The following is a 25,194-nucleotide window of genomic DNA, read 5'->3' on the forward strand; positions in this document are numbered from 1 at the left end:
TCAATTATTAACTATTAATTTGAATTTCATTGTTTTACCTAATGAAATAGGGAGACATATTTAATCCATGAATCACAAATGTCCTCCTGCTCACACTGGCTTTTCCAGTTTTATAGCTTTGCAGAGTCTGCTTGACTCTGCCGTCATGTACCATGATGAAAACCAGACTACAAGAACAGAAAGTGAACATCCCCTCTAACCTCCGTATGCTTCAAACTCGTCTGCAAATTGATGTAGGCTTGATCTTTTGCAGAAGAGTAATAATCACACAATTTATTAAGTTGAATGAGATAATGTACACACAGGAAGGCATTTACCAAATAATTACTAAATTTGGGGTAAAATTGAAATGACTAGAAATTTGAAGCAGCTACACAGGATCAAAATCTAATTCCATCACTGACAGTATTTGAGAAGGTTATTCTTTACATCTCTAAATACTACTTTAAATACTTGAAAAATGAAGATAAGATGCCTAAATTCAGTTTGTTTTTGTTTTGTAATAATGTGAGGAACAGCTGAAATAATGTACGGTACATCAAAGACTCCTATATATAGGAGAGAGAGAGAGAGAATAGGTAGATATGTACATACAAACATACACATATATGAAAGGTAACAGATGAATAAATATAAAATTATATATATTAAATATTATAAATTATATAATATATATTATCTATATTTTATATTTATTCATGTTATCTTTCCATTATGACACTAGTAATTGCTTTCAGCAGTGTTAAACATGCTTTTTAAAAAATAAACCTATTATGTAATCTCTGACATTTATTTTGAGTGATTTACTTACATGAAGAAAATAATATTGTATGTGACTGACTATCCGTGCATTTGACTTTGCATTCTGTAGGTCTTCAATATCTGAAAACCTTATTAGGGAAGACAGAATATTTAAATAACACTTTACAGTTAAGGTGGATCTTGGACATACAAAGCCCTTACAGTTCAAGGAGTGACTTGCATTTTCAGAAAAGGCACAGAAGTGCCTGTCTGGAATATGAAAGGCAGAGTATCAAGGTTTATCTGGCTGGAATACTGTCAGCTGGAGAGGAAAGACCAGAAATTACAGATAAAGAAGAGGCCTATGTAAGCATATAGAAAATTTCTGAGTCATACATCAAGTTTCTATTGTGATTATGCCCTATTAGATTAAAACACTGCAGAATGTAGCTATCCCTGCCTTTCTCACATCCTGTGACTTGTTGATAACTCATGGGAGATGTGACTGGCCAGGAGTTCTCTAGAAAAGAAGGTTTTAGTTATATTCTTTTTTTTTTTTTTTTTAATTTTATTTTATTTATTTATTTATTTATTTTTTTAATTTTTTATTGGATTTTAGGTTTGGGGGTACATGTGCAGAACATGCAAAACAATTGCATAGGTACACACATGGCAGTTATATTCTTTATCTTTTCCACCTACAGGGCTAGACTCGGTACTGAAAAACCACACATATATCTATGACTTGCTGAGATGTTTACCAGAAATAATTGGAAAGGTAACATTCTGTTAAGATCTAGAAATCGATTCAACAAAACCTGCAGAGTTAGAGGAGAAACAACTCAATCTAAACAAACATTGATAAAGTCAGTTCCTTTTTGTTTTTCTGTTGTGTTTCATGTTTTCTGCTTTGCTTTTGCTTCTATATCTCTTTTAACACAGTTACAGCAGAAAGTTTTCATGGAGAAATGGAATCACACGTCAAATGATTTCATTTTGTTGGGTCTGCTTCCCCCAAATCAAACTGGCATATTACTCCTGTGCCTTATCATCCTCATATTCTTTCTGGCCTCGGTGGGTAACTTGGCCATGATTCACCTCATCCACGTGGATCCCCATCTCCACACACCGATGTACTTTCTTCTCAGCCAGCTCTCCCTCATGGACCTGATGTACATCTCCACCACCGTCCCCAAGATGACGTACAACTTCCTTTCCGGACAGAAAGGCATCTCCTTCCTGGGATGTGGTGTGCAAAGCTTCTTCTTCCTGACAATGGCATGTTCTGAGGGCTTACTCCTGACCTCCATGGCCTATGACCGTTATGTGGCCATCTGCCACCCTCTCCACTATCCCAGCCGCATGAGTAGAAGAGTGTGTGCGAACATGATTGGAGGCTCTTGGACACTGGGGTCCATCAACTCCTTGGCACACACAGTCTATGCCCTCCATATTTCCTACTGCAGGTCTAGGGCCATTGACCATTTCTTCTGCGATGTCCCAGCCATGCTGCTTCTTGCCTGTATGGATACTTGGGTCTATGAATATGTGGTTTTTGTAAGTACAAGCTTCTTTCTTCTCTTTCCTTTCCTTGGCATCACTGCTTCCTATGGCCGAGTCCTAGTTGCTGTCTATCATATGCGTTCAAAAGAGGGAAGAAAAAAGGCCTTCACCACCATTTCAACCCACTTAACTGTAGTGATCTTTTACTATGCACCTTTTGTCTACACCTATCTTCGGCCCAGGAATCTCCGCTCACCATCCGAAGACAAGATCCTGGCAGTCTTCTACACCATCCTTACCCCCATGCTCAATCCCATTATCTACAGCCTGAGGAATAAGGAAGTGCTGGGTGCCATGACAAGAGTGTTTGCAATATTCTCTTTTCTGAGAGAATAATCATGGCTGTCCTACTCCCTTCTTATTTCCTCTTTTCTAGTTGATTCAAACACCTGAGTGCAGGGTTGTCCAATAGGCATGTAACATAATTTACAATTTTCTAGCAGGTACACTAAAGCAGTACAATTAATTTCAATAAAATATTTAATTCAAAACAATGTTATAATTAATATTAACAATAATTGATATTAATTACATAGCATACATTTTCAATGTTTTATGTGATATTTTGTAGTACACGTTTATACATATGTTACTACTAAGGTAATAATATTTATACTCATATATTGTCATATCATTTCTAAGTCACTATGATGGCAACACATCCTTGGGTGCTAAAAGGATTAGCCCAGCTGCTGTAGAGACAATGGGAGTAGAAGGGCCTAGAGCCCAAGCAGGACCACTGTGAGGAAACGAGTGTCATAATCCAGAGAGGCAGGATGGAGTTCCGACCACAGTTACAGCAGCAGTGCGGCCAGGACAACTGAACCCTAGACACTCCAAAGGCAGGACCAACAGGGCTTGCTGATGGGCTGGACCTGGGCTAGAGAAGTCAAGAGAGGACTCCATCAGACGCCTGGCCTTGGCATCAAAGGAATGGAGTTGCCATCCAGTGACATGAGATGCCTGTGGTGTTTGTTGCTGTTGTTGCTGTAGTCAGTGGGGAGACTTGGGGGAAAATTGGAGTTAAGTTTTAGGAATATTGAGTTTAAAATGTCTATTTTGATGTCAAGTGGAGAGCTGAATGTAAAGACTGGTATTCAGAGGAAAGGACAGAGAAAGCCAGGAAATAGGTACGGATTTAGAGGATCTTGCTGGTCATGAAAGAAAATTCCAGAGGAAACAGTGGAAATCTTTTCGGAGTTGGAGAGGGAAAGAGACAGGTCATCATAGGAGACACGCAAAGCTCTTTGAACTGAATGCAAGAGATGAAGACTCAGTTTGGTTACTGACTGACTTAAACCATAATAAAATGCACAGTGAGACAAGATTCAAGGGAGACAGCTGAGACCAGAATATTCCTGGGACTCTTGTTTCCCCCTATGAAGAGAGTGGAAGGCGTCTCGGTGAATGGGTGGTGCCCATGGAAGGGGCATCTCCAGCCACTGCCGTCATCCCTCCTCGTCCCCATGGGAAGAGCTACTGCTGAGCTGAAGCCCATCTTCTCCACATGGACCTTGTATGAGGGAGGCCTAGGGCAGGCATGGTCTGCGGAACACCAGCAAGAGGGACATACGGATGCATCATTCCCTCTGTTTGCAAAGCTGAGACAGAGAGACGTGTTCGCTCATGATCAGACAATTTAAAAAATCTGGAAAGAAAGCTACATTAGTAATATAACTGGAAGGTAAGTTAAGGATGTCAGTGAAAAAAAAAATCTCCCTGGAAAAGTATCTTGAACTTCAAATTGAGAAGGAAAAGTTAAACCTTCTGCAGATTATTAACAGATAATGTTAAATAATTTGCCATTAATTAATATTTGGTTAGCATTGAAGCATTTATCATTTAAGCATTTTAGCATTTGTGTAGCAACTATTTATAAGATACTGATATAAAGCAGGCAGCAAGGTTAGTCTTCAATAACTTTTAAGAATTTTGTTGGAGAGGTACAGAATCTACTTTAAAAACGTTAAATATTATCAACATTTCATAATCATCATCATAAAGTACTTAAATAGAAAAGCTGAATTCAAACCAGCAATATCAATTATAACCTTAAGTATACACTATAACACTGTGAGGCCAGTGTATCTGTTCCATGTTCAGGAACCATAATAAGCAGCTGAAAGAAAGACAGCTGTGTTGTTTGAAATCTTTTTTTTTTTTTTTTTTTGAGACCGAGTCTCGTACTGTTGCCTGGGCTGGAGTACAGCGGCGTGATCTAGGCTTACTGCAACCTCCGCCTCCCAGGTTCAAGCTATTCTCCTGCCTCAGCCTCCTTAGTAGCTGGATTACAGGCACCTGCCACCCAGCGAATTTTTTCTATATTTTTTTTTAGTAGACATTTTTCACCATGTTGGCCAGGCTGGTCCTGAACTCCTGACCTTGTGATTTGCCCACCTCAGCCTCCCAAAGTACTGGGATTAAAGGCATGAGCCACTGCGCCCAGCCTTGAGGTCTTATAACTAGTAAATGTCTAGGTCAAACAACAAGTTGAATGAAAATTCTGATAAATTCTATTTAGAGTATATCCAAAGAAAAAGGAAAAAGTCTAGGAGTCAGTGATATTAGATTCAGAGGAATGAGCTTCATAATTCTTAAAAATTAGGTCCAGAATAAAAAGGATTTTTAAAGTAATTGAGTAACGTCATAGGCAATGTGAATGTATAAAGGAATGGCTCGAAATATATTAATTTAGAAGGAAACAACAGGTTAAACAATAAGAGGAAAGAAACAAGGAATGAGAGAGACAAAGAGCGAGAGTAACAGAAAGAGGGGGAAGGAGAGAATGAGAAGGAAAGTCAGGAAAAGGAGGAGAAACAGAATTATGGATGTGATACTGGAATAGTGTCAGACCATGCTGAATCCATGTTAATTCTTACATGAAAGATTTGGAATAAAAGGATATTAAAAGGTATAAAAAATGTTAAGGAATGAATAGAAATCCTTATGCAATCCAAGGTCATTAATTTGAAGGAAGTCTCGTCAAGAAAGTGAGATCTAGAAATACAGGCTGAGATTGCTCCATTTTTAAAATCATTATGCTCTATAATCTTCCCATATGCAAATATTTCATAGTCTTTCTTTTGTCCACAGCAACAAGGAATAAAGTGCTGGCCTAAACGGGGTATTTGTTAGTCCTGAGCATGTTGACATCCTTCACCCACTCCAGGAATGTTGGTCAGGCCAGGACTGCATCTTGGGAACAGAATTTTAGAGACGATCATGTCTTACATGAGAAGCAGGATCTAAATGATCCCCGGATGCCCAATTTCCTGACTCTGCCGCCGTCACAGGTGGCAAGGCAACAGGAGTTGCATCACAGATGAAAAAGTAAGGCCGAAGAACACCAGAGAAGAGCTGGTTGAATGTGTAGATATAAGAGCCGTTTGTGACATTGTAAAATGAGACTTCACCGGCTTCATAGTCCAAGAAAACCCCCACGCAGCGAGGACTTTCCAGTCGAAGGAGAGGCACTGATGGGGAGGCAAGGACCATGTACTCATCCCCTTTCAGCAGCCACAGGGCCCAGACCCCGTTCTCGGGAGACGGGGTGGTTTCCCCCTTTCTTGCCAGTGTGTCTTGACAGACCCCTAATCCCCACTCCGCTCTTTCTCCCACCTGCACCTCCCAGTAGTGCCTTCCCGATGAGAAGGACTGCAAACCCAGGACGCAAGGCCACGTGTCAAATCGCTCAGGGTTGCTGGGGACATCCCTCCACAGCTCTCCATCCTGCACACTGCGCAGGTCAGCAGTCAAGAGCAGACTGGGGTGCGCCGTGGCGGGATCCAGCTTTACATCCACTGTGGAAAGAATTTGGTGGAGCAGGTGAAAGGAAAGAAAGGACCGGTAGAAACTTAGGAAGCCGCTGCAAAGAATAGTCTCACAAATCCTCACTTTTCTCTAATAACTCCCAGAGAAAACAAATCAGTATTTCACCTTACAGGTGAAATACTCTTTATTACTTCATCATTCTTTATTCTGTATTACTGCCTGGTGTATTCCACTGTTTCCTCTGCATAACTCAGAACTCATTAACTTCCCCAATGAAAACAATTTGTGATGATCACAAAGCTAGTGCATAATCATTTAGTTTCATTTACATCTAATGCGTGCGTGTGTGTGTGGCGGAGTCTTACTATGTGGCCCAGGCTGGAGCTCAGAGGTATTTAGGGGCATAGCCATGTTACACTACAGCCTCAAACTCCTGCTCTCAAGGGATCCTCCTGTGTCTGCACCTAGAGTCATCTGGGACTCTAGCTGCACAGCACCATGTCTGGCTTACATCCAAAGCATTTGGGTACACATAGGAGGATCCTCTGCATTTAACATAAAATTTATAAACCCCTTAGGGATTTCTTTTTCTTAAAATCTATAGGAGAATTTTATTAACATGAAATCCACTACTTTCAAGATTATATTACTGTGGTAGGCAGAATTCTAAGACGGACCCCACGACCTTCACACCCTGCTGTTAGCCTCACGACTATGTTACATTACATGACAAGAGAGAGATTATCTAGCTGGGTCGAATCTAATCCCACAAGCTCTATAAAATCACAAGGTTTTCTCTGGCTACTGGGTTGGTGGCAGCAGGAAAGGTCAATGAGACATGGATTTGATATCTCTTTGCTGGCTTTGAAGAGAGAAAGGTCACACGAGGAGAAAGGCAAATGAGTTCTAGAGCTGAGAGTGCTCTCCAGAGCTGGAATGGCCCCCAACCAACAGCCAGCAAGAAAACAGGAATCTCAGTGCTGCCTTTGCATGGAATTGCATTATGCCAACAATCTGAATAAGCTCAGGGGTTAAGATTCTTCCCAGACCTACAGAGAAGCCTAGCCTAGCCAACACCCATATTTGGGCCTTGAGGAAACCTAAGCAGAGGAGTCAGCTGATCCCACCTGGATGTGTCTCCAGGACTGTGAGACACTAAATGGTTTGGCTTTAAGCACCTAAGCTTGCAGTGACTTGTTATATAACAATTTAAAAAATTGATACTGTGAAGTCCCAGCCAGACTGATGAGACATCTGACCCATATACATAATAAATAAACATGTCTAGATATGAAACTCAAGGAAGAAGGGAGAATGTAAAAATATTCAGTGGATTTCCTTATAAGCATTCCTCATAAGTAGTAAGTTAATTAATAGCACGGTTTGGATGCGTATCCCCTCGGAATCTCAGGTTGAAATGTGACTCAGCTTGCAAGAGCTGCTTGATTAAGAGGAACCTGGAAGCCCCCCACTTCACTGCTTCCTTTCTTGCCATGTGACATGCTGGCTCCCCCTTTGCTTTCCACCATGACTGGAGGTTTCCTGAGGCCTCGCCAGAAGCAGGTGCCAGCACAATGCTTCCTGTTCAGTCTACAGAACCAGGAGCCAAAATAAACCGCATTTCCCTATATTAACAAAATACCCAGCCTCAGGTATTTCTTTACAGCAATGCAAAAACAGACTGACATGTTACTATAGTTTGATTTTTAACATCAGAACAAATACTGCTTCTACTGCTACTGCTGCTGTCACACGACCACCCACTACTGCCACTGCCGCTACACTTATTTGCCTCTATACACTTCTAGTGAACTTTTTTTTCTTAATTGAGAAAGAACCTCGCTCTGTTGCCCAGTCTGGAGTGCAGTGGTGCAATCATGGCTCACTGCAGACTCCACCTCCCAGACTCAAGCAATCCCCCCACCTCAGCCTTCTGAGCAGCTGGGACTACAGGCATGCACCACCTTGCTCAGGTGGTTTTTGGTATTTTTTGTACAGATGGGGTTTTGCCATGTTGCCCAGGCTGGTTTGAAACTCCTGACCTCAGGTGATACGCCCATCTTAGCCTCCCAGTGTTCTGGGATTACCGGCGTGAGCCACCACGGCCAGCCTAGTAAACTCTTGCTGATATCCAACTTGAGTGGTCACATAACTGCTCACTGCATTATTTATATTAACTCATGCAACCACCCTGAGGGTCACCACGGTCATCCCTGCATTACACAAGAGTAGAGTCGGAGTCAAAGAATTGATGTGGTTTTCCAGACTCTAGAGGTGAATAACAGAGACTGGGAGGCAGGCCTCCACGGCATGTACATTTAACGTAGGTCGTGTGTCCCCACACCATTCCTGCTCCAGCACACCTGTCTGCTTCATTTCTAACAGAAGAGAAACGTGAAATGGCTTTTGACGTGGTCTATACCCCAGTCGTCTCCCTGCCCTTTCTCTCCTAAACTCAATTCTTCATCATAATATGACCATACTCTACCCAACTGCTCATGTCCATCCTCCCAGGGGCCTCCACACTGATGAATAGTTATTTGTCAGAGTTCATCTTAAATGATTTTTCTGTAGCTCACAACACTACTGAGAATCCATGTGCCCAAAAAAATCTCCCGTTTCCAAAGACAACACTCATCCGTGTCTCCCCTTCCTCTCTGCCCGCTACTCCTTGGCCGTTAGCTGGTCTCCTCCCCTCGTCCACCACCACTGGAGAAACCTGTGGTCCCAAGACTTGGACCTCGTCCTTCTCTCTCAGCTCACCCCCTATCTACCCCAGGCTTGGCTGGCTCATTGCTCTGATGAAGTTCCATTCATAGGCTGACTGATTCTCAATGCAGGTCCTTGGGTTTGACCTTACCCTGAAACTCCGTATCGTACATTCCTCTGTTTACCTGACATCAATATGTGGATATTTAGCACTCACCGCAATATCCACGTGTCCAAAACCCAACCTCCTCCTGCTTCAGCGGCAGCTTTCCTCATCAATCTAAGTGACAACCACATTTGCCAGTTTGCAAGCTCCAAAACCTTGGAATCATTCCTGGCTGTTGTTTTTTATGGCGCATCATATGTAATCCAACAGCAGATCTTACCAACTCTGCCTTCAGCGTGTAACAACGATCTGTCCATCTTGCGGCACCTTCAGTAACAACATCTGTTCCAACGTAATCATCTCTCACCAAATTACTCCAAAGACCCTTATCTGTTTTTCCCATGTCAATCTTCTCCTTTCTGTAAATTACTTACAAGAAAGCATATAGAGTGATCCTCACAGAACATTAGTCCAAACTATTTTTTTTTTTTTTTTTTTTTTTTTTAGACAGAGCCTCAATCTTGTCGCCCAGACTGGAGAGCAGTGGCACGATCTCAGCTCACTGCAACCTCCATCTCCTGGGTTCAAGCAATTCTCCTGCCTCAGCCTCCCAAGTAGTTGGGTGTGGGCTAATTTTTATATTTTTAATAGAGACAGATTTTCACCATGTTGGCCAGGCTGGTCTCAAACTCCTGACCTCAGGTGATCTGCCCACCTTGGCCTCCCAAAGGGCTGAGATTACAGGCATGAGCCATCGTGCCTGGCCCAATCATCTTTCAGTGATGTCCTATTTCACTCAGGGATAAAGTATCATACTCAGAGTGGCTTGCCTACCTAGCCCTTCCTTGGTCTCTCCAACCCTCCTGTCATTTACTCTGCCAGAGAGTCCTCACACTGACATCCTCATGGCTCATGGAACACACCTGCCATCCTCCATGTCAGGCCTTAGTGCTCATTTCTACTGCCTAAATGCTTTCTTCCAGATCACATGCTTGCTGGGTTTTCCGCTACAGGCCAAGGTCTTCCCTGGTCACCTTATTCAAAACTAGAACTTCTTGTTACGCTTTTCACACTCCTTTTTATTTTCCTCAATATCCTGTATCATCTGCTTACAGTCTGTGTATTTTGATTAAGTAAGTATCTGCACACAAAGCTATGGATTGTAGTGGATTTTGTTGCTGTTGTTGAATGATAGATTCCAACGTTTAAAGAATGGATGAGATAAAATGAATAACACATTTTGAATTGATTATTTCATTCAATAGCAATACATATTGACATGAGGTTACCGTGACTGATGGTGCCATAACTTTAATCAAGTCAGGCATTTAGTACATATTCATCTGACCACGAGAACGTGGGTAGTATGGTGAGGAGATGGGTTTTCTCATTAAGGGGACATTACAGTCTTTCTCTGTAAGTAGTGAAGTCACCATTCAGACATAGTCTATTTTCATTACTTGAGATAAATTAGATTTTAAAATGAAATTTTAAAAAATACTGAATCTATACTGTCTGAAAAAATAACACAATCAGACTGAACAAACTAAATTTTTGTGACACTGCTTATTCCTACGTAAAAATAATTGACAATATTTTTGGCTTTATTGACTGATTCAAGCGAATCGTCAAATTCTCAGCCAGTAAATTAAACCAAACTTCTTGTTAATTAATAACTGCAATGCTTTCATATTGATGACTTTCAGGAGGTGGGGTGCTTTCAAGTGTTTCATTTTGTCCTCCAAACAATTTTTTTTAGCATTTTATAAACAAGGAAAAATGGAAATTTACTGGGCCTAACATTGCTCATATCACAGCAGATAGGAGATAAGCTACAATTTTGCACCCATTCTTCCAACCAAATATAGACTCTATGGGTGGCCGTGACTCTGATGTTGTTCATGAATACACCGATCCTCATTATTCCGGCATCTGCACTCTCCCACTGAAGGAGGCCAGGGAATTTCACCCTAAAATACGGCACCCTGGTAAACCCATTATTTTAAAGTGAAGGTCCTTGGAGACCAGCACACACTGGAGGAAGCTTTATTCCAAAAGTGATTTATCTGCCTGAAGTCCCTGTGCTCTTAAATAATGTAGCTCATACTGCAGGAAGACAGACTTAGTCTGTGAACACACCTGGACAAACTTCAGTCACAAACCACTGTCGACTTTTCAACAGACTTTGTCCCAAGCCACTGTATGTACACCAAGCCCAAAGAATCCTCGAAAAAAATCATTTACTATCCCCCTAAAATCACCCACACCTCCCCATCTTCCTTTCCTCTGATAAAGAAGGTATGTAACCATCCGTACCCCACTGAGTTACTGGGTAATTACTCTCCTGCAGTTCCACTGTGCTATGAATGTTAAAAACTTTTCTATGCCTGTGTTCCTATTTGTCTTTGGTCAGCTGATTTTCAGCAAACATTCCCAGGGAAAGGGGAAAGTTCTGCCTTGCCCTCTATACTTCTCCTCTACAGACTGGCATAGCCATGAGATCTCAGGAAGGCCACATGCCCCCATTCAGCGTGGGCGCCTTTAAGGGCAGTGCATGAGTCATCACACCATTGATACTGTGAAGGGTATATTTGGTCTACATCCTGTTTACTGACATACAGTTCTTAAAATCCTTGGAATTTCCAGAAAGACGAGTGTCTTTTGTATGCTAGTGGGATGACTTAGAGTTGGTGACCCCCAGACGGCCCCCCACTGGGTGTGGGTTACCAGGGGTCCCAGCCACGTGATTACAGGCTGGAAACTTTCAGTCCTGTGTGCCATGCCCCCACCCACCTCTGAATAAGAGAAGGGTGGGTTGATAAACCAATGGCCTATGACTTAATCAATCATGTCTACATAGTGCTTCCATAAAAAGTCAAAGAGGCCAGGTGCGGTGGCTCATGCCTGTAATCCCAGCATTTTGGAAGGCTGAGGCGGTGGATCACGAGGTCAAGAGATTGAGGCCATCCTGGCTAGTGAAACCCCATCTCTACTAAAAATACAAAAATTAGCTGGGCATGGAGGCATGCGCCTGTAGTCTCAGCTACTCTGGAGGCTGAGGTAGAATTGCTTGAACCTGGAAGGCAGAGGTTGCAGTGAGCCAAGATTGCACCACTCCACTCCAGTGAGACTCCATCTCAAAACAGAAACAAAAACAAGCAAAAGAACTGAGTCCAAGGAGTTCCAGGGAGCTGAACGCATGGCGGTTCTGAAGGCGGCACGCCTGGAGGGTGTGAAGCTCCGTACCGCTTCTCACAAACCTCGCCCTGTGAATCTCTCCCAGCTGTTCACTTGTATCCTCTGTAACACCCATTATAATGAGTGAGTAAATATGTGTCCCTCAGTTCTGTGAGCTGTTTCAGGAAATTAGGTGAACTCAGGAGGTCATGGGAACCCCAATTTACGGTCAGTTGGTCAGATTCACAGGCCACAACCTGTGCTTGTGACCAGCATCTGAAGTGGGGTCAGTCTGTAGGACTAAACCCTCAACCTGTGGGACCTGATGCCATCTCCAGGTAGATAGTGTCAAAATCAAATGGCAGGGAAGGACTTCTGGCTGGAGCGTCTGCTGGAGAACGGACTGGCTGTTTGCAGGAGAAATCCCCACGTTTTGGTGACCAGAAGTGATATGCTGTATTGGTGCTGTAAAGAGAACTTCTTCCCCCATCCCTTTAATAACCTGGCCCTTGCCTATGGCTCCCAGCACCAGCAGGGAGGTGGAGCTCTGTCAGCATGGGTCCCAGAGTGAGGAGAGGTCCCACAGAAGGCCCCACACCCAGAAACAAACCAACAGCACACTCTCAAAATAAATCTCCCTGATGTGGGCCACTGAGACTTCAGGTTCTGTCGGTCACTGCGGCTGACTGGCAAACCCCAGGTACTGAATTGCCAATCCCCAAACTGCAAACTACCTTGGAACTTCCTCAGCATTTCCCTCCTCCCGGGGATGCGACATGCTGTCCTTAGTTCCATGGGGATGTTCTCTGCTTCCAGCCTTGTCACAGTCTTACTTCTGAGAAGAGCACAGAAACCACAGAAGTCAGCAGTGTTATCCACCAGCTCCTCTGCCTCTCCCAATCCCGTCACCAATTCAGAAAGCAGACATACCTGCTCAGGACTCCTCTTACACCCTGAAAAGGAAAGAAAAACACAAACAGCATGAGCTGAACCTCCAAATTGCTTTTCACAGTCAGACTAGGGACACCATGAAAATTTCCTTAGAAATTAATGGAAAACATTAACAATTAAGATAAAATTATAGGGCATAATAAAACTCTTTTCTCTTCTTTTTTTTTTTTTTGAGATGGAGTTTCACTCTTGTTGCCCAGGCTGGAGTGCAACGGCGCAATCTTGGCTCACTGCAACCTCTGCCTCCTGGGTTCAAGCAATTCTCCTGCCTCAGCCTCCCAAGTAGCTGGGATTACAGATGCCCACTACACGCCTGGCCAAAATTTTTTTGTATTTTTAGTAGAGATGGGTTTCACCATGTTGACCAGGAGGGTCTCGAACTCCTGATCTCAGGTGATCCACCCACCTCAGCCTCCCAAAGTACTGGGATTACAGGCATGAGTCCCGTGCCTGGCCAAATCTCTTTCCTTTAAAGCCACACAAAATTTAGGTTAATTCCTGTAATATCTATCAATTTATCTTCTGAATTAATAATTCTGGCACTTGGATATTGCAGCAATTCAGACGGAATAGGATAAAATAGATCCTAAGAACTTGTTGAATTTATTTGAGGGGCAGGGATAGGTTCCTCAAATAAAGACACAAAATGTTTCCCTAAATGTCTTTATAAGAATTACAAATTCCTAATCCTTTGAACCAACAGACCAGAGCCATTCATATGGAGTAGGTTACCTCAGTATATTAAAAAAGGAAGCCTTGAATAACTGGCAAGTTTTTCTCAAAGTAGATTATTAAATAAATATAACTGTGATACATTTATTATATTAATAATTGTATTTGGGATACATTTCCCCTCCCCCCTCAGAAAGAGTCACCAGTCAGATAAGTCCTGATGGCATAAAAACAGGGAAAAAGTTTGCTTTACCCTGTATGGGAATGTCAGGCCTTGGTCCTGGCCTTTGGGGATAAAATGTAGCTCATTAGTACCAGGGAAGAAAGGGAAAGGGAAGTGTAAAAATATATAGCCTGGGCAACACGACCAAGCCTCATGTCTACTAAAACTTTTTAAAAAATTATCTGGGCATGGTGGTGCCTCCTGTAGTCCCAGCTACTCGGGAAGCTGAGGCACAAGGATTGCCTGATCCTAGGAGACTGAGGCTGCAGTGAGCTATGATCATGCCACTGCACTGCAGCCTGAGTGACACAACGAGATCCTGCCTTTAAAAAAAACAGATACATTATTCAAGAATTTATCCTCCCTATAATTTGTTTAGATACATTATTCAAGAATTTATCCTCCCTATAATTTGTTTTATAACATCTATTTGGTGGTAAACTGCTAAATTTAAATAGGTTGTTACATGAGACATGGTGAGTTAAGGCAATAAATGTTATTGTTGAAACTGTCAAGCCGGACACGGGGGCTCATGCCTGTAATCCTAGCACTTTGGGAGGCCAAGGTGGGTGGATCACCTAAGGTCAGGAACTCAAGACCAGCCTGACCAACATGGCAAAACCCTGTCTCTACTAAAAATACAACAACAACAACAAAAATTAGCCAGGTGCAGTGGCACATGCCTGTAATCCCAGCTACTCAGGAGGCGGAGGCAGGAGAATTGCTTGAGCCCATGAGGTAGAGGTTGCAGTGAGCCAAGATCACACCACTGTACTCCAGGCTGGGCAACAGAGTGAGACTCTGTCTCAAAAAAAAAAGAAAGAAAGAAAGAAAGAAACTGTCAAAGTTCTTGTGTTTATTTGCTATCTGCTATTTAGAAAATCAACTCCTTTCTGACTCTAGTTTACTAACAAGGAAATGAACATACAATAATAGCAAAATGTATATATATGCATATATATATATAAAAGGTAAAGAGACAAATTAAACTGCTTTATAAATTCATTCATTTAATGCTCCCCTGCCACATAACCAGTACTGTTTAGTCACTGTACTTGCAAATATTACACAATTAATATGATTATGTCTATTCATGGTCTTTCAGTGTCTAGAACTAAGTCTGAAAAGGTAGAATCTGTGGGTCGGCTGTTAAATGAGAGCAGGAATCACTTAGTTTAGAACTCCCTGAATGAGTCATTGGGGAGGAGACAGAAGTCGGCCCAGACAGGCTGGGTGCAGTGGCCCACATCTGTAATCCCAGCACTTTGCGGGGCTGAGGCAGGCAGATCACCTGAGGTTGGGAGTTCAAGACCAGCCTGACCAAGATGGAGAAACTCCGTCTCTACTAAAAATACAAAAAATTAGCCTCGCTGGTGGCACATGCCTGTAATCCCAGCTACTAAGAAGACTGAGGAAGGAGAACTGCTTGAACCCAAGAGGCGGAGGCTGTGGTGAGCTGAGATCATTTCATTACTACACTCCAGCCTGGGCAACAAGAGCAAAACTCCATCACCAAAAAAGGAAGTCACCCAGATAAATTTCTGTTGCCATTGATTCTATCAAGAAAACACAGATTCATCAAGAACTTTGGCTTTCGCTGTTCACTGGGATAGGATGTCTTCACAGAGGATTAAAAGCAAAGATTTCCTTTCACTGTTACTTGTCTTTCTGTTTTCTAATCCCAAACAGATTGGGAGCAAACTGCACGGGAGTCCACATAACCCCTCCTCACCATGCCTGGAATGGGCATGCAACGTGGGCCAGGAAACAAGTGTTTGCTTTACAATCCAGTGTAACAGTTTCGAGCTGGACAATTTAACCCTTATTCACCCTTCTGGCTGTGACACTGAAATGTGTCATGCAGACTTTCTGGGTGAGCCATCACTGAAAAACTGCAGTGCCATCGTGACAACCTGACTGTGAGGCTGCAAGAAGCACTTCTCAGCCAGCAGAGGGCAGCCTGTCCTCCTCGCTGTCCACATTCTCAGAAGTCATTAAATTAATTTTAATTGTAAAAATTCTTTCGTCCTTAATATGAACTATATGCTGTTTGTTTGTTTTTTGAGAGAGGGTCTTGCTGTGTTGCCCAGGCTGGTCTCAATTTCCTTGGACCAAGCAATCCTCCTGTCTCAGCTTCCGTAGTAGCTGGAACTGCTGGCATGTGCCACCATGCCAGATTCAAACTATATGATTCTCTAGAATCTCACGATTCTGAGTAAATTCTAGGGTGTTAAAGCTGCCTTCTGAGAAATTCTAGGGTGTTGAAGCTGCCTTCTGAGAAATTCTAGGGTGCCCGTTTCCTAAAGAACATAAATGCCGAAGTGTGTCTCTGAAAGCCACTGTCCTTGTCTCCCTCGTCAGTCTCACATCTGCCTGCTTTTCTGGCACCCGGCCTCACCTCCAGCAGACCCAGGGCTGGGCGCTGGCACCTCTCCTCCAGCTCATCTGCCAGCTCCTTCAGGGCCTTGTTCTGCTGGGCCAGCCGGCCCCTGCTCTCACGCAGTCTCTGCAGGGTCACTCGCTCCTCCTCCTCCAGCCGCCGCAGCTGCAGTTGCTCCTCCTGTGCCAGAAAGCCACGATGCTTCTCAAACTCCAAGCGGAAGCGCTGCCTCTGCATTTCCACTTTCTCCTGAGGTGACACAGTGGGTCACGTCATCACACTTGGCCTCCTGCAGCTGTGTACAGGACGATGCTGGGGAAGGCAACGTCCAGCGTTTCCTGAGCCCCGTAACTCTGTGGACTGACTGGCTGCATTCCAACAACATGGGCAGACTGCAGTCCATTCAGATAAGAAGCAGCCCAGTAGAGTTTTCTTTTTTTCTGAGACAGAGTCCCACTCTGTGACCCAGGCCGGAGTGCAGTGGCACGATCTTAGCTCACTGCAACCTCCACCTCCCGAGTGCCAGTGATTCTCCTGCCTCAGCCTCCCAAGTAGCTGGGACTACAGGTGTGCACCACCACGCCCAGGTGATTTTTTTTTTTTTGTACTTTCAGTAGAGACGGGGTTTCATCATGTTGGCCAGGCTGGTCTCAAACTCCTGACCTCGTGATCCACCAGCCTCAGCCTCCCAAAGTGCTAGGATTACAGGCACGACCCACTGTGCCCGGCCAAATTTTCAAACTAAGGTTTAAAAAATACTGTTGGACTGGGGTTCCCATTTTGCCATAGGCTTTGGGGTGAGGCACTGGGGTGAGGTATTCAAGTTTCAGTACCATATACAAAATGTGAGATTTCAGGGAAGTTGAGGCAGGAGGATTGCTTGAGGCCAGGAGTTCAAGATCAGCCTGGGTAACAAAGCAAGACACAACCCCATCTCTAAAAAAATTAAAATCAACTAGCTGGGCACGGTGGTAAGCTCTGTAGTTCCAGCTACCCACAAGGCTGAGGTGGGAGGATCACTTGAGCCTAACAGCTCGAGGCTGCAGCAAGCGATGACTGCACCACTGCACTTCAGCCTGCACAACAGAGCAAGGCTCCATCTCTTTAAAAATGTGGGGAAAAGAAGAATATGTGGATTACAGTTAAATAGCTGTTAAACTGCAAGAACAGTGATTAGCACAGAGCAGTCACACAACAGAAGTTACTATTTACCAGTAGATTACTCACTCTATAGAACCACTCGAAACAACTGAATTTTGAAGAAATATTAGAGACCTAGAATAGTTTGAATAAGAAAGGCCTAGAGATGAGAAAATATGAATGCTGTTTCATAATGGTAATAGTGCACAACCATAAGCCTAACGTTCTCTACAAAGCCAAGAAAGAACCAAGCGATGCTCAGGCCACGGACGGTTCCAGAGTTCCCGTCAGGGAATTACTCCTGACTGCTACCCAACTCTCACGTCTACGGTTTCTGAATAGACCCAAGGAACATACTTTGTCACAGGCTTATTTGGTAGATTTTCTTCTCTCAAGGTGAGTATATAAGAAACTAACTTTAAACTGAGTTTGAGAGGCAAATCATTCCCTCAAAGTACCTAAACCTCGGATTCTCTTTCCTGTTATATTGATTGCATTTTTTGTATATATTCATGGAGTACAAATGCAGTTTTATTACATTGTTATATTGCTTCGTAGGTGAAGTCATTTGCCTGTTTTTAAACGTGGTTAACTTCTTCCTTTGACTAAAAGGCAGAAGCTATCGCCTTTTAAACTCTAAACACCCCCGAAGACTTAACTCCTTCCTTCCATTTCCCATCTCTACTTCCTTCTACCATTTTTTTTTTTTAAGATGGAGTCTGTCACCCAGGCTGGAGTGCAGTGGTACAATCTTGGCTCACTGCAAGCTGTACCTCCCAGGTTCAAGCGATTCTCCTGTCTCAGCCTCCTGAATAGCTGGGATTACAGGCACCTGCCACTATGCCCAACTAATTTTTGTATTTTTAGTAAAGACAGGGTTTCACCATGTTGATCAGGCTGGTCTCAAACTCCCAATCTCAGGTGATCCTCCTACCTCAGCCTTCCAAAGTGCTGGGATTACAGGCATGAGCCACCATGCCTAGCCCCTTCTACAATTTTCTAGATCACTAGATTCAGAAGACTTCACCTTGTTTCTGAAATCAGTCAACTCTGAATTCCACGTGGTGATTCCTGAAAGATGTAACTCATGTAAATACGAGAAGCTCTCTTCATATCAGAGGCTGTGCCGTTGTGGGGTGGGGCAAGTAACCCAGCCGCTAGAAAAGAGTAGAGTCATACCTGGGGCGTGAGGGAGGGTGTGGTGGGAAGCGATTTGCCTGCAATTCATCTTCCTTTCACACCACCCTCTTGAGCACAACTATATCTGCAGACAGAGAAAGAGGAAAGGTTGTTCTGTGGTATTTAGGGTACCTTTTTACCAAACATGTGCTTGCTCCACTTGGCTCACACAGATACATTCCTGATGGTAATAATCACGAAAGTTTACCTGGCTTAGAACAGGGATCTTAGTATCACCCCTACTTAAGAATAATGCACAGAGGGTTTAAAGCTTGCAGAAACTCAGACCTCCGAATATGGGGATTCTGATTTTATAGATCTGTGGTCAGGCCAGGGTTGAAAACAATGGACTTGTATTTAAGCCTGAAAAGAACAAACATTATTAATCAATATTACAATATTAAATAATGTACATCCTATCACTAGGTACATGATATGTCAATAATGTACATTATTTAATATTGTAAAGATTTGTTCTTACTCTTTTTATCTCTACTGCCACTACCCAATCCAAACTATGCTTTACTAGCTTGCCCTTACTGTAAAACACACTGTCATGTCCCTATCACCTAGAATTGCTTCTTATACTGTCACTACTAGTTTAAAAATAGTTGTCAATAATATTGATAAACAAGATTGTCAGTATTAACATTAGTAAGTTTTACTATTTCTTCACACTTCTGAGTAACGTTACGTACTGATGTTATTAACATCAATATTATTTAATATTGATAACTTTTATCCGTTCCTACCACTATGCACATTATTTACCTATAATGTTCATTTTCTTCTGGGATAAGTGTTACCTTTTCCTATCACTATGTATATATATTATATCTAGTAATGTAGCAAATGTAGAAAAATGTAGTTAAAAAATAGTCTTTATGGCCAGGCATGGTGATTCACACCTGTAATCCCAGAACTCTGGGAGGCCGAGGCAGGTGGATCACAAGATCAAGAGTTCAAGACCAGCCTGACCACAATAGTGAAACCCCGTCTTTACTTAAAAAAAATACAAAAATTAGCCAGGCACAGTGGCAGGTGCCTGTAATCCCAGCTACTCAAGAGGCTGAAGCAGGAGAATCACTTGAACCCAGGCAGCAGAGGTTGCAGTGAGCCAAGATCACACCACTGCACTTCAGCCTGGGCGACAGAGTGAAACTCCATCTCAAAAAAAAAAAAAAAAAGTCGTTATGTAGTATCTCTGTAAACATGGAATATAAGACTAAATTTTCAAAGAAAAGAAGGAAAGAATTAGAAATATATAGAGTGATCAGAAAAGAAGGGTTATTTGGAAAAGGAGAAAGAATAGGAATGAATATTCTGTCAAGTATAAACTCTTATATATATCGTATTATATAATACACTATATGAATATATAGAACTACACACACAGTTTCTACATAGAGTTTCTCAATCTTGACACTATAGCCATCTTGAACAGATGGGTTTTTCTTGTAAGTTATGGGGACTGTCCTGTGGACTACAGGGTGTTAAACTGCATTCCTGCCTGCACTAGATGATAGGTGTACGGCACCCACCCTTCCTCAGCTGTGACAACCAAAAATATCTCCAGATATTGCAAAATGTATCTAAGGTGGGGGGGTCACCCCAGATTGAGAATAACTGTGTGTATGTGAATCACTGTGTGTGTGTATACACGAGTGCATACGCATGTGCATAAACAAAACATTAAGGGAATAAAAAGAGCTGTTGAGGTGTAAAAAAGATGGAATATGTGTATATACAGATGACCAAAAAAAGGCTACATGTTCAGATTATTCCCTGTATATACGATGATCATCTTGTGCTGTACAAAGTTGTGAAATCTTCATTATTTCATTCGCCTAACAAATATTTTCAAACTAAGTGACAGTAATGACAGTATAAGATGTTATTCTATGTGACAGGGATACAGCAGTGAGTTTCACAGTAAGATCAAGCTAGTAAAGCTACGAGTTACAATTTGGATTGGGTGATGGCAATAGAGACCAAAACAACACAAATGAACCATATCATTTGAGGGGACAGGGATGATCCAGGACGGCCCCAAGATGTGCTTCTTGAGCATCTACAGAGATGGAACCAAAGTGCTGGAGAATGGATGATGCTGGAAGACGTACTGATCCAAATCTGGATCCTTCAAACACACAAGCCTCCTAAGGCCCCAACATGCTCTTACCTTCCAAACGACAGTCTTTTTCCCCAGGTCGGCCTCCAGAGCCAAGGCCTCCTCCATCTCTTTCCTCACAAGTTCCAGAGCCATCTGGAGCTGTACCTGTTTGGGAAGATACTCCAAAGCTGTTACAGATGCCTGACGTCAGTCAGTACCTTACGTCACTCAGATGTGTGAGGAAATACAAAGATCAACTTCAACAGTCCCCAGAAAGTACATAAAAATGTTCAATATCATTAAAAACTAAACGAATGGATTTTAGTTTTAGAGTCAGGGTCTCGCTCTGTCACTCAGGTTGTTATGCAGTGCTGCGATCATGGCTCACTGCAGCCTCCAACTCCTGGGCTCAAGTGACCCTCCCACCTCAGCCTCCCAAGTAGCTAGGACTCCAGGCACACATCCTTATACCCAGTTAATTTTGTTTTCTGTAGAGATGGGGTCTCACTATGTTGTCCAGGCTGACGTCAAACTGCTGGCCTCCAGAGAATGCCCCATTTTGGTCTCAATGTGCTGGGATTACAGGCATGAGCCACGATGCCTACCTCCCTAAATGTATTTTAATGCCAGATACAATCAAATATTTATCTAAAAGTATGCTCACTGCATCACTATATATGATAGAATGACTAAAATGTTAAAAATAGGGGAGAAAAAAACTTACATTAATAGCATAGAATTAAAATAAGACATTACAGAATGTTTCATGACAAGAAATAAAATGATAACATCAATAGATAAGAATATTTTACAAAACAACATTAATTTAAAAAAAGTGCTTGTAATGGATATATTGAAACTGGGCTGATGTAAATGACAATGATATTAGATGAAATGCCATCTATTGGTGTTTCGATGAAGAGTGATGCTATTGTATCTCCCTATATTTCGACTTCTTGAAGTTATTACTTTATGATAAAACAAGGGTTTATTATTGTATTATTAGTAGTACTATTAGGTGAAAAGAAACTTGGTAGGTTAACACATTTCATATGAAAACATACAATATATTTTAAATCTTACGATAGGTAAAAATACAATGGGAACCAAATCTCCCTTTAATGATAGGGCCCTCGCTAGAGGTAAATGTGTGTATTTTATTTACAGAAAATACCCACAAAGATACATATAAAAAGAGGCTTTTAATTTAAAAATTCTATTCTCAAAATTACTCAATAAATCCTACATACACATCAATTGTTTTTAAAAGGAGCATATTATAATTGTTATACATAAAATACAGTAGAATTCATGATATCATTTGACCCAGTCGGGGAAGTAGCATTTGTTTTGGTGTTTACAAAGAACGGAGCACTTTGACACTTGTAGATAGAGAAAAGCTCCCTGAGGCCAAACAAACTGTCAGCAACAGCAAGCAGATGTGGCACAGTTAGGACAACAGTGATTCGGCTGAATTTGTTGGGTCTCCTGGTTAGTTAAGACAGGAGCCATAGAAAAATAACTCACGGCCCTAGAAAGCTTTCACTGACAGGCTCAGGAGTTTAGATAATATGTATTTGGTATTTCACTGAATCACTACTGAAAATACAGAGAACACCTTTAGCAATATTACACTAGAGGCCCGGGGCGGTGGCTTACTCCTGTTATCCCAGCACTTTGGGAAGTGGAGGTGGGCGGACCAGGAGATCAAGAGTTCAAGACCAGTCTGGTTAACATGGTGAAACCCCGTCTCTACTAAAAATACAAAAATTAGCTGGGCGTGGTGGTGTGTGGCTGTAATCCCTGCTACTCGGGAGGCTGAGGAAGGAGAACTGCTTGAAACCGGACCGGGAGGCGAAGGTTGCAGTCAGCGGAGATCACCCCACTGCATTCCAGTCTGGGCTACAGAGCACGACTCCGTCTCTCCGTCTCAAGAAAAAGAAAGAAAAGAAGAAGAAAGAAGAAAGAAGGAGGAGGAGGGGGAGGAGGAGGAGGAGGCGGTGGGGGAGGAGGAGGAGAAGGAGGAAGAAAAGAAATGTTACACTAGCAATCTTCTGTACGGTGTTTTCTGGATTTAAAAAAAAGCCAAGAACATACCGCAAAAGTCTAGCTAGAAATTAGTACCTAAATCTCTCAAATGACCAAAATCAAGAAGAAATAACGGGAGACATTGGTAGATGCAGAGAGAAGGGGAAAATATTCTAAACCTTAATTTAAAACAATCAAACGAAATAAATAAAAATGTTAAGAAAGCTAGTATTTCAGTGCATTACAGCGTTGACAGCCCTGTGGTGAAATATGTCAGCAGATTAAAGACGACTTAGAACAAGCCCAATCAGAAGACGAGGGGGCTTGCCGGACAGGCGGCCAGTCTCAAACCGTGGGCGTGCGCGCTGCAGAACAGGGGTCGCAAAGCGGGTCCCCACAGCAGAGGCCAGGGAGCCTGAGCTGCGCGTGCGCCGCGGGGGCCGGTGGCGGGCGCCGGGCGGGTACAGGGCTGTGGGAGCCGCTGGAGCCCGGGGCGGCCCCGACGGCTGCGCACTGGACGGCCACCCGCGTCTCCCGCTCCCGGCGCTCGCTGACCCCGCCGGGGGGCGCCCTCACCTGGTAGCGGCCGGCGGCGTCCTGCAGCGGCGCGGTGGGGTGCGTGGCGTGCTCCGGGCTGGCGTCGCACACCCAGCACAGCGCCGCGCCGTCCTCCTCGCAGAAGCGGCTGAGGTCCTCGTCGTGCCGCGCGCACCTCCGCGCCCCCGCGGGCCCCACGGACCCCGCGCCCAGCCCCAGCCGCCGCACGCTCTCCACCAGGCCCGCCAGCTGGCGGTTGGGCCGGAAGCCCGCGGGCCGGAAGGGGCCCCGGCACTGCGGACACGCGTAGACGCCGCCCTGCGCGCTGTCCGACCTCTCGCAGAACTCGGAGATGCACCCGAGGCAGAAGCTGTGGCCGCAGTCCACGCTGACCGGCTCCTGCAGGAAGTCCAGGCACACGGGGCACCGGGCCTCGTCGCGCAGCCGCTCCGCGGGCGGCCCCGCGGCCATGACCGGCCTCCGCGACCGCCTGGGGCTGCCCTCCTCCCTGCGGCCGCGCTATCTCCGCTCGGGCTCGGGCTCGGGCGCGGCAGGGAGGAGCCCCACGCCGCGGGACCAGCAGGCGCGGGTGGGCGGTGGCCGCTGGCTCCAGTTAAAGCTGAGACGAGCCACTCCGGTGAAAGCTGCTGCCCAGGCCCTCCCCACGGCGACGATAAAACTAACCGTCTGGGTCACATCCCGCCTCGCTCCCCAGGACACTGAGCGCTTCTAACTGGAATCCCTCGTGCTGCACCTTCACTGTCTGTAGATTTGGAGAATCACTAAACTCTTCCTTCCATCTTTTTTTTGAGAAGGAGTCTTGCTCTGTTGCCCAGGCTGGAGTGCAGTGGCGCGATCTCGGCTCACCACAGCCTCCACCTCCCTCAAGCAATTCTCCTGCCTCAGTCTCCCAAGTAGCTGGGATTACAGCTGTGCACAACCATACAGGGCTAATTTTTGGATTTTTAGTAGAGATGGGGGTTTCATCACGTTGGCCAGGCTGGTCTTGAACTCCTGACCTCAGGTCATCCGCCTCCCTCGGCCTCCCAAAATGCTGGGATTAAGGCATGGGCTACCGCGCCTGGCCTCCATCATTATTAAACAGATTCTGTACAGATTTCTGGGGTACCAGTGCAGTATTTTTACTTGGATACATTGCATAAAGTCTAGGCTTTAGTGCAGCGGTGGCTCTAATCCTGTACATTGTTCTTATTAAATGATCTCCTCCTCACCCACCTTCCACCCTCCGAGTCCCTTTCATTGTTACTGAGCTAGTGGTCCTCTCATGCCTTTCATTTCTAAAAGCCTTTTCCCCTTTATATGGCATAATCACTCTTCAAAATGTTTTCTTTCAAACTTCATTTTTTCTCTTACACTAATTACCTCTTGATAAAGACATGACACCGCTTGACCCGGGAAGAGGCCTGCCTCGTGTGTATAATCACAGGTTTGTAGGCCAGCAGAAAACAATTCTAAATATTTCAATAAATATCTGGCCTTGTTCAACGAGGGTCCCATAAGGAATACACATGTGTTTTAGGATTGTTGCAAAGCCAGTCTTGGAGATGACAAAGCTGTAGAGATTATCGGAAGGAATAATTCAAGCTTAACGTCTCAGTGACAGGAGCAAAATGATTTCACAGAGAGTATGTTACTTCATCCAATGGTAGGACTAAAGTCTCTAATGTCCAGAAAGGAGACAAGTCTGGGGCAGTGTCTGCATCTGTGCAAAATAACTTCAGTATGGCTGAGTTTAAAGTGATGGTGGGTATGCCTCTGGCAAATCAATCCGTCCCTGAGCACACATTGCGTTTGTTTGTGGCCAGGAGCCTCAGACATTGCTCCAGGTACTGAAAGCACACATGTTAAGGAAAAGAGGTAGGACTCCATTTCTCAAGGAGCCT

General features: G+C 43.9%; 2 protein-coding genes across 4 annotated transcripts; one reads left to right on the forward strand and one right to left on the reverse strand.

The window, feature by feature from the left end:
- Positions 1-1,288: 1,288 nt before the first annotated feature.
- Positions 1,289-23,795, reverse strand: TRIM58 (tripartite motif containing 58). 3 transcript variants are annotated; one of them, XM_035280610.3, is made up of 6 exons: positions 23,330-23,795; positions 20,795-20,890; positions 16,312-16,473; positions 12,998-13,020; positions 12,802-12,902; positions 1,289-6,104 (listed from the first exon to the last, which is right to left on the reverse strand). In XM_035280610.3, exons 1-6 carry the CDS (start codon positions 23,759-23,761, stop codon positions 5,515-5,517), a joined length of 1,404 nt encoding a protein of 467 aa, XP_035136501.1. In that variant the 5' UTR covers positions 23,762-23,795; the 3' UTR covers positions 1,289-5,514. The 3 variants fall into 3 exon arrangements, with proteins under 3 accessions (XP_035136501.1, XP_003735311.2, XP_035136502.1); XM_003735263.6 differs by having other exon boundaries at positions 16,312-16,542; XM_035280611.3 differs by lacking the exon at positions 16,312-16,473.
- On the forward strand, positions 1,495-12,530 carry LOC100415560 (olfactory receptor 2L13). The gene is made up of 2 exons (XM_078356430.1): positions 1,495-3,988; positions 5,398-12,530. Exon 1 carries the CDS (start codon positions 1,495-1,497, stop codon positions 2,638-2,640), a length of 1,146 nt encoding a protein of 381 aa, XP_078212556.1. The 3' UTR covers positions 2,641-3,988; positions 5,398-12,530.
- Positions 23,796-25,194: the final 1,399 nt, after the last annotated feature.

This window comes from Callithrix jacchus, chromosome 19 (genome assembly GCF_049354715.1).
Source record: "Callithrix jacchus isolate 240 chromosome 19, calJac240_pri, whole genome shotgun sequence".
NCBI lineage: Eukaryota > Metazoa > Chordata > Mammalia > Primates > Cebidae > Callithrix > Callithrix jacchus.

Coding starts and splice junctions, on each gene's coding strand:
- LOC100415560 (XM_078356430.1), top strand. CDS start 1,495: ATGTTTACCAGAAATAATTGGAAAGGTAACATTCTGTTAAGATCTAGA.
- TRIM58 (XM_003735263.6), bottom strand. CDS start 23,761: ATGGCCGCGGGGCCGCCCGCGGAGCGGCTGCGCGACGAGGCCCGGTGC. Junction 16,543..20,794: donor AAAAGACTGTCGTTTGGAAG/GTAAGAGCATGT, acceptor GTGTCACCTCAG/GAGAAAGTGGAAATGCAGAG. Junction 12,903..12,997: donor GTAAGAGGAGTCCTGAGCAG/GTATGTCTGCTT, acceptor TGCTCTTCTCAG/AAGTAAGACTGTGACAAGGC.